Raw genomic sequence first — 10140 nt, 5'->3', positions numbered from 1 at the left:
CATCCTAAACTTTAAAAAAGTAACTTCCTCTGAAGTTCAACTGTCATTAAGGAAATATATGCTGGCAGGTTTTGCATTTTCAACTAACAGTCTATTTCTGTGCTATATACAGAATTAAGGAAGATGCTACATATAACTGGGTATGAACCTGAGAATCGGCTGCTAAGCACAGGAAAATTCACCTTGTAGTATTTCTTTGCAACTTCAAATGAATTCTGAGATTTCAAACCAGTTAAAGAGAAAAACCTAAAAAAAAAAAAAAAAGACTTTTTAGCTAAAAGGAACCAGAAATTGTTTTTGTGTTTCACCTGCTTCTTAATAACACATACAACTCTTCTCAGATTTTGTCATGTACCTTGCCTCAGAGCTGGCAACAGGATACTTATTATCCACTTTTGGACCTATGAGCTAGCCAACAGTTAAATTTAAAACTGAACATTTGAATAGCTTGAATAATTTGCAGTCTATGTATAGTTTAGCTTTCCAGACTAACTCAATGAGCTGGAATTCTGCTCAGTTCTCTAACAGACTTTGTCATTATTAAATACAGATACATATCTTTCTAAAAAACCCTATTATTTTGCTGTATTTCTTGAACTGTAGAGCTAAGATGCTATAAAAAAATTTCATTCTAGGAAAATTCCTTTTCCCCTTCACCCAAAGAAAGTGTTGGATTATTAAAGACAGAACATAAAGAACGTTTAAATTGTTTTATTCTTAACGAGAGGCTCTTTCTGGCTCAGCCATTTGAACTGTGCTCCAGCACTTCCCTTAGCAGTTTTGTATTAAACCCAGAGAGGGCAGAATGGTGCACATTAACCAAGGCAGAACATTTCAAGCATTACAATAAGCGACACTGAAGCAGAAATGCATTTGCAATTACTGTGAATGAACAACTGAGGCTATCACAAATGTGCCACAAACATAAAAAACAAACACAGTGAGACAACATTTGATAAAGTCATTTTAATGGAAAATGTAAAACCCCTTTCAACTTCAATGTACAAAGCATGTGTAACACTTGCACTTTTAACAAATTAAAGCAAGCCAATGTTTTAAAAAAATACATCATTGAATGTATATATGTATATATTTACATAGCATATTAAGTTTAATATTTAGCTTTAAAAGTTCACATAAATTTTACCAAAATGAGACAATTTTTAAATAAATTACACCTTTTGAAAACGTTTAATTGTACACTGAATAGCTTCAATAAAATACTGAAGTGTCTGTATTTAATATCTACTTTATATACTTTATATTTTACAAAGTTTACAATTATTTGGCAGTAATTTTCAGATTATGACATGACTGCTGTGCGGACTCAGCAAGATCCCAAATGCAGGCAATAGCTGGTGTTTGTGTCCTACTCTCACAGTAACTGTCTCAATGTAGTGAAAAATATCTGAATTATTTTAGCAAACTGTACAAGTCACATTTACATTTGATCAACAATATAGCATAGAATTTTGTGTTTTTCTTCCAAAAATAAATACATCATCTTAAATCTTTGACATTTCACAAACTTCATATACATTATAATACAGGACAGCAGAATGCTGCTTAATTGTTTGTAAGTCTAACATGTAATCACAGTGGCTGTGATATGAAGCTCTACCGTTGCAGTGTCATTAACAAGTAAATATGACGACTATTTTCTTGGCACTGATGGTTTGTGAAGCTTAAATTAGTGTGCATACTGTTCATATATTAGAAAAAATAACCTCCATTTGATGTTAACACAAAAAAGCAGAGAGCACTTAATTTTCTTCCATATCTTCCATTTCACCTTCATGAATCTTCAAAGCTCTCACCATTTCTTTAACTGCATGATACAAGATATTTTTAACCTGCAAAAATATCAGACACATTTTCAGTAAGGCCTACTATTAAAGAACTGTGAAAGTAACTAGGTTTAGGACTGAGCCCTAAGCTTAGCAGATAGAAAAAAAGACAGACTAAAACAGTCTGTCTGTCAGTCCAAAAGGAAATACCTTTTTACACATTTTAAAACATAATGTGAAATAAAAACCCCAGCAACTCAACAGCAAGTCATTTACCCCCTTGGCAGTCACGCTGCTGCTCATTGTTATTCTGTGTGAACAGCGGCGAGGAAGTAACTCCACGCACTGCTACGCATCTCAATGAGCTGAGCGCGCCGGGCCTTCAGAACAGGTTCTGGAGGAGCGAGAATTCATTTCCTACCTGCAGTTTATCATCGTAATTGATTTCTTCCTTTGACAGCCTCAGTTCCTGCGTTAAGTGAAATGACTGTACAAGGTGTTCGGGAGACACAAAGTCTTCAGTTACTTGAACACAGCTGTGAAAATTTTGCACCTATCCAAAATAAAAATAAGAAAAGATTGATAATTAGTACTTGAGGGTTCTTCTTTGCCACAGAAACCTGAGAAAAGAGTGGACCTCAACATCTTTTAAACCACAGGCTTATCAGGCTAAAGGGGACCTTTATACATTTTACACAAAAAGCAACTAAGTGTATTTGACATGCATCAGTTTGTTTCTGGTGGAAGGTACGGTTATTTGTCTGTGCTGTCACGCTTCCTCCTGCGTTCAGCTCTGACATTTACTCAGCATATCCTGATCTGTTACTCCATCCTTTTCTCAGGGGTACGGGAATTGCTACCGTATACTGCTACTGCACAGCAGTTTGACAACGCGGCGCAGGAGCCCGGAGGCCGCAGGCAGCTCCCCGGCAAGGCGAGTCCTGAGGCTGTGACAACAAGCGGTAAGCTCCCACCCGCACTCTGCTAGGCAAAACGTGCCATGTTCACTGAGAGGTAATTGCCAGTTCAAACCCTTAAAAGAAAAAAGCCCTTCAACGAAGTGGCAGGCTCAGAAGGAAAAAGCATTTCTGTTTCCCAAACACTTCTTTCACTGACAAAAGACGTAGCTAATGAGAAAAATGGACACCATGTCCTGCCACCCAGGTTGTCTGTGGAGGGCAGGAGAAAGGAGCAAACACTTGGTTGTGACCCTCTGACTGTCAACTCCTGTTTACATCATTAGCCATCATTAGAAACCTACACTATCATGTTTTCACTACTAAACCTTTACAAATTATAAATTTTCTTCAGCATGGTGCTTAAAACCTTTCCCCAAATTCTAAGAACTGCTCAAAGCTGTGCAATCCCAATTCCGCAAACTGACCAAAGCTCCTGGGGTGAGGAGAGGTGTCGTTACCATCTTAGCAAACCAACAGTTCCCCCCACACTCGGTACTTGTGAAGTCCTGCATATTTAGATTGACGTACAGCAAAATCTAGAATGTTTTAATGCACAGTCTAAAATTTCCATTGTGGTACTTGAGGCTCAATAAACTTTTTGTGCTTACACAGTTGAGGACACAGCACGTTAAGAAGAGATTTTCTCCTTCAAAACCACTGCTTAACTGAGTCTGATGCTATAAGGTGGTCTGCCACTTTACAGGTAGAATCGCCGATAATCATTAAGGCATCAGAAAATAAGCACTAATAAGGGGGACAAAGCAGTACGACTTCCCTCCGTGGAGTCATCAAAACAAAGAATAATCTAGGGAGATGGAGACGTCTGGTTGATGCTGGGCAGCCTTGATTTACAGACTGCAGAAAGCCACAAGCGGCGGAACAGTCGCCGAAGTGCCACCGCGAGGTTCCCACCAGCACGCAGGGCACTTCCTAGAGTTTTAACCAAAGCGCCACTGCTCTGGGCAGACTGGCTGCTGACTCCAACCCTCTCCTCTCCCTCACAGGCTTTTCACCTGTTTCAAGTCTGTACTTGCCTCCGTTTTCCTTTCTGCCCCATGCAAATCCCACACAACTCTTTCACTTTCTCCCCACTTGGACAAGGTATTACCAGTTCCCTTTCCCTGTCTGCCTCCATCGCAGACCTGGCAACGTTGGACGCCATCAGATCTTTCATTTTGCCATGCCTTAGACTCTTTTCCAATCCAGCACCTGTCTTTTTAGCGTGCAAGTCTTCTGGGGTAGACAGGATACTATCCTCCTGCCTCTCTGATGCTTCACATGGGAATGCCGCACTGACAGCCCTTAGGCAGTTCTCAGATATACGTATTTATAACGCAAACTGATATAATGATATGCACAAATAAATATGTTGAGCAACAACTTTCCTAAGCTTCACAGGGCGAGGACTACGAGGCTCCCACTGCTGTGCCAATTCTGGCTGAACGGAGAGCACGGCCTCTCCCTCAGCCCACGTCAAGTGGAGATTTTCCAGCACAGCCCACAGGCTGGGCGGCACGTTGGAAAGCCGCAGGCCTCCGGCAGGGTGTCAGGGAGGGAAGTGGTGGGGAGAGGAAAGGACCTGGCAGCCACCCAGCCCCACAGCTCCCTCCCTCCTGCCCGTATGCCGCAAATCGGTTGTTTCTTGCATGGTTCAGCCCCAGCCAGTCAGGACACGCAGAGCCTCGCGCTTCGCCCAGTAGCTGTGAATATGCGACTCCCAGACATTGATCATATGCACTTATCGTAACATCTCTAGGAGGTCACATTAGCTGTAGTATGTTATTTTACAATATATAATCATGCTGTTAAATTGAGATAATACCTTTATATAAAACAACATTATAATAACCGGTTCTGCTATGAACAAGTTTTACATTTAGCCTGAACACTGCATTTCAATCACTGACTTAAGTATTTCAGTCTTCTAACTGAAGTATTTTTAGAATTTGCATGAGAACTAATCATTGAATTAAAATCATGGAAGGCCCTCTATTCGCTTTACAATGTAGCATAGTAAGCTCCAGGATATAATACCCGGAATAAAAATTTAAAGAAGCTCTTATTTTGTATGTTTTGCAATTCCTAATATTTAAACTACTGAAGTCATGAGAACTGCTGAGGACACAGAATGAGAAGGCATCACTGGAGGAGGACTGTGATACAGGATGATTGCAAACCAGAGCAGCAGAAAGAGTGCATCATTCACAAGAACGGTAACAAAAACATCTTTTTCAGCCAAGGAGAGCTGGGGGCTCACTATTACAAACGAAAGACCAAGACCCAGATTTTAGCCTAGCTAAGCGCAGGACAACTATGAGCTCACCTTACCTACTGGTACAGCCAAGAAGAAAAGAGATACAAAGCTACAATGTGTCATTCAAGACACGTTCAGGGAAGCATCTGTACAGCATACTGAACTGAACGGGGTGTGTGCGTCTGAGCGTGTGTGCGTCTGAGCGTACACACCCACACACACATGTACGTCTGGGCTCCCACAGAGAGAGAAGAGTTCTCTCTGCATGAGGTGCAGGCGAATGCTGCTGTGACCACTGCAGGGCAGAGGAGCCTCTCCTATGAGCTCAGCCTGGGCAGCTTGACTGACTCAGACAGGTAAAATGAGCACAGGGAGGATGTGACTGCTGTCTATAAATACCTTGGGAAAAAGGGAAAACCAAGGAAGCAAAAAGAATGATTTACGCTACAGCAAAATATTAATACAAGAAAAACTGCTTTAAACTAGACACGAATACATAGAAGCTAGAAAAAAAAAAGAATATACATACATACATATATATATATATAAAATAAAAAAAACTAACCTCTCTAGTGTTAGAACACTAAAATTCTAGACCAGCATGTCAAAAGCAACAGGAGGCAGCAAACCTAACTGGTTTCAGGAAGAAAGCTGCTCAGGTGGATTACATAATGATCAGTGGCAACTGGACTCCCTAATTCTGCACACTGGCCTGACTTCCTGCATTCCAGAACATTACCAATGAGCAAATAAAATGTTAATTTATCACCAAATTTAGTATTAACTGTCATCCAGTTTTAATTATTTAAGATTCATGATGTGCATATAAAACTTAAATGCTTAACATGTAAACCTAGCCTGGTAGGTATTCTTGTTCAGACTTATTTTTAAGTGTTTAAACATGTTTTGTATATATGAAGGGTTGGTGCTGATCCCCAAGGTCAATATTTATGCATCTCTACATAAAGAGTACTGCACACGTACATGAAAGAACACGATGCTTTCATTTCCTCCTACGTGGCAGATTCACAGGAACTTCTTACTGAAGATGAAAAGGTTTTCAGCTTCACCCACTAAGGTTTAAAAACACTGTTATTAACTCCTTGGTGCCAGAAGCTAGAACATTACCACTTCAAAAGCAATTTGGAGTTTAAAGCCAAGGAGATAAAGATAACAGTGGTCTTGTCTTATTTTTGGCCCTCAAACCTATGAATTGCAGGGAAGCCTACAGACTTGGAGCACTGGCACTATTTCATGTTTTATAGCCTGCATGGTTTTATATAACGCCTCATGCTATATAAAACCACCTTCCCAGTATGTTAGCAGTTTTCTGTGGGTTCCCTTTTCACTCTTGTATCTTGGATGATCTCCCTTGTTCTAAGGGATCAGAGTGAGGCTAATGCAGAATGCAACACAAATCTTATCCACTCTGGGAATCCTAATTGCTTAAGCCTGGCAAGAGTGGAGAATATCACCAATGCCAGACATTCCTTCACCTTTTTATAGGGAAAGGGTCAAACCGCAGAGATGTGGTAGGAGGAAAGGCAACCTACAACAATCCTAGACTTGGTTAATTGCTTTTTTTTATTATTTTTTTTTTCCTGAAAAGAAATCTCCACATATTATTCTGGGTTAACATACCATCATGTAAAACTTGTCTCAAGAAACATGGGAATGACAAAGGAGTCTAGTCTGGGTAAGGTCAGGATAAAGTAGGATAAAGTAGGTGGTGGTGTGAGCGTCCAAGCAACTGAAAGAGCCAGCAGACACATCAGGGACATTACACATGTCATCAGAACGACCCAGTCTTGTTTTTCCCCGCTGCCCCGGTCAGTGTGACATGGTATGCCAGGGCTTCCTCTGCCCAGAAGAGGTGGTGTTTGGAAGCTGATCTGGCAGATCACAGACCAAACAGTGTCTTCTTTGGAAAGCCCTTGCCTCACTTGAACCTGAGTAGAGATCACTGATAAATCTTTACTAGCAAGATGGTTTACAATCTCTGCTGCAGGGTGGAGATGCTCCTCATTCCTTGATAGTCAGCTCCCTAATTAGTGGTGCTAGATAGCTGGCAAGACTGCAAGAAAGCAGACTCCATTTCCTGTTTCAACAGGAAAAATTCACCATATGATATAGAACTGTCCAAAACTCTTGTCTAAACAATCATGCTTTCTTCCCCTTTCTACCAAGAAAAAGCAGTTTGTAGACTGAGAGGTAAAAAACCTAAAATGAAATAACAAAACCTGTCTGCTAAGAGAGGACTAAAGCTTGCTACACAATCTCTATTGTTTCTCCAGGGCTGCTCTATGGGCAGAACTTTTCCATACATAACTGCGAACGGAACAAGCCTGGCTACAGCAGAGCTGCGACCACTCCCTCTGGATGGAAAGGAAAGTGGCTGCAGGGACAAGGTTGTCTCCTTGTAATTGATGTACCTTCTGTGTAAAAAGGAACTTATTGCTTCTTTCAAGGAAACAATCTGCAAAATTCTGTTAAAGATACACCTTTTTAATTAACCTCAAACTTTCTCCACAATTTTCCTATGGCTAAAGGCAAAAAACATGATGATACCTGACATCCATTTATCTGTTTGGCGCCCTCCTGCTGCCGTAAGTTAAGTCTGAATTTAGGAGAAAAAGTGCAAGTATAACTTTGTCCTAACTAATACCAGTTTATTTAGAAATTTGCTAATAATACGCAAAAATCAGAAAAAAACGGCTAATAGCTGTCTGATTATTTTTCATTTTAAAGGAAAAAAGGAATGGCATTATTTCAAGTGTTTGACTTGCTGTATGTTAGTACCAGATAGTCAGTTTTAGAAGCCGATGCACATCACAGTATATTCCTATACACTAATAGCAACCACTAAGAAAATCAAATCTAATTTGAGCACAGATGTAATACGTCTTTCAATAAAGTTATTTTATGATATTTGTGTTATTTTATCCTGTATAGCTTTGAACAGATGTATTTTACCTGATGAAGTGCTCCTGCTGGTAGAATAACAGCATCACCAAGAAACTGAATAACGGTACAGGTTTTTACTCCATATTCTTCAAAAAGTCTTTGGCGAAGTTTTTTGTTCACATACCAACTCTGATCACGTATTGGATCATGCTCTGGTAAAACTTCTAGGCCTTGTTCTTTTGCTATCTGTAAGTATAGGAAAGATCCCAAGTTACTTTTAAAATAAGAAAATCCCTTGCTGGTAAAATAAATGTATACCTAAGTTAAAAATACAAAGTACTTTGTTTCCAATACCCAAATTAGAATTTTTGTTAGGAATTCAAAAGGACCTCAAATGAATTAGGAAGTCTCACTGAATTAAGAGACATGCAGGACTTCCAAGCCAAAAAAAGCAGCAACATCTTTAAAGATTTTAGCACGACAGTCTATTAGTAGGCAACACGCTCTATGTGACTTCTTTCATCAGAAAGCAGAATCTGCTCACAGAGTTCCTATGCTGCCAGTTCCTCAAGCTCACAACTGCCAGCTTTGACACAGACATAACACCGCAACCCCAACTCAGGAGAAAGGCAGCGGATAAAACTAAACTTCGTATGAGGTTATTTTGCTATGCGTGTGGCAAGGCATTCAGAAAACATGATGGAAAACTAGAAATACTTCCTGAGAGAGCAGACTTAACTGCAACAACCACTGTTCATTAAGTTAACCACATGGGAACAAATACTAGTCCTAATCAATTGCTAATTACTGAATCATAGTGACTAAAGGAGAAAAAAAAAAATAACACATCCAAACCATCTGTCATGACTCAGGAGACAACTATCTCATTAAAGACATAGATTTTTCTTCATATTGATGTTAAATATACTCAACTATCTGATGCAGAGCTTGAAACTGTTCTTATGTATTAATTACCTTTCCAAAATCTTCTGTACTAGACGAAATACTGAGATTTTATCTCCTATCAGGAGGCAAAGTGGGACCCTGTGACTACACAAGTCATAAGCCTATATTTCAAGGTCTAGCCATCAATTAATCTCCATTTCAGTATTTCAAAAACACCACCACATCAGAAATAAAAGATGGCACTCAACTCAGTTCTAGCTACCGCAGCAAGCTGTGACAGCAAATGCAAAACTTAATTACAGAGCATCTTAAATCCTAAAAGCAGGATCTTAATCCTGCTGCCCTATGAGTCTCACAATGTGCCTTAACTGCTGTGAAAGAAGAAACTCTGAATAATGTTCCTTGCCTGTCTGCTCCCTTGCAGTCATGATTTTGTCCATCTTCACTCCCCACAGTTGTGCCTTTTCCAAGCTGAAGAGCCCTAGTGTGCTCTGTGAGCTTCTGCTTTTTGAATAAACAGAAAAGCCCAGATGTATACATATTCATAATCTCCTGGAATTAGCTGCCTTTTGTTCACTACTGCTCATTTTTCTCAAAGTTTAGCTTGCCATGGGGCAAATTTCACCAGGTAACATGCCTCTTGGGATCACCCTGGGACTGAAACCTACAGAGTAGCTGTCAAGAACTCCGACTGCAGCATTTCTTATGCTTTTCCTGCTTGCAGGAGACACTTTGGCCTCCAGCTTGTTTATGGACCATTTTTGTTTAACCAGTTAAAGCTCATCTAAAATATTCCCATGGTAGAAGACACTGAAGACATCTTTTGTAGACTTTTCCTCAAACAACTTCAGTGGTATTTTGGGTATTTCTAGGTAACGTCAAGACTGCTTTCTAGAACACGAAAAAGTGCTAAACGCAGGGCATGGAAAACTAAACTAGAGATGCTACCTCTAAATTTAATGTTGTCGATCACTGTCAATGGCCCAGAGGAGGACATTCTCCCTATTTGACAAGCGATGAGCTGAGAAGTCCTGACTCGTGCATCACATGCCATGTAAGAATGATGTGCACAGTAGCTGATGTTGAATTTTGCCCTTGGTACACCACCCCCACTGCTTCCATCTTCACTAAGAGACAAGGCATGTTCTTCATTTGAGCGAACCAACACAACACAAAGTCTTTATGAAGGTTGGCAGTTGCTGTTTTTTTTTTTCATGCGATTAACAAGCCACAAGTATTTCAGCATCTGATAACACAAGTATGGATCCCAGAGACCAAAGACTACAAGGACACACAAATGAATGTCTTGAATAAATTGTGTCAGTGAAGC

At 40.0% G+C, this 10140-nt stretch overlaps 1 protein-coding gene across 5 annotated transcripts in view; it reads right to left on the bottom strand.

Moving 5' to 3' along the window:
- Positions 1-696: 696 nt before the first annotated feature.
- The window catches only part of JMJD1C (jumonji domain containing 1C), a 169479-nt gene continuing 160035 nt past the window's right edge, over positions 697-10140 (bottom strand). For all 5 annotated transcript variants that reach the window (XM_064513683.1, XM_064513685.1, XM_064513687.1 and 2 more), the window contains 3 exons: positions 7974-8150; positions 2209-2340; positions 697-1853 (listed from right to left, as the gene is read on the bottom strand). In XM_064513683.1, coding sequence (XP_064369753.1) covers positions 1764-1853; positions 2209-2340; positions 7974-8150 — 399 coding nt within the window. In that variant the 3' untranslated portion in view covers positions 697-1763. The remainder of the gene's footprint in view (positions 1854-2208; positions 2341-7973; positions 8151-10140) is intronic.

The sequence above is a fragment of the Dromaius novaehollandiae genome, chromosome 6 (assembly GCF_036370855.1).
Source record: "Dromaius novaehollandiae isolate bDroNov1 chromosome 6, bDroNov1.hap1, whole genome shotgun sequence".
NCBI lineage: Eukaryota > Metazoa > Chordata > Aves > Casuariiformes > Dromaiidae > Dromaius > Dromaius novaehollandiae.
Note: the sequence above shows the minus strand (reverse complement) of the source record. Positions and strands in the feature narration are given on the sequence as shown.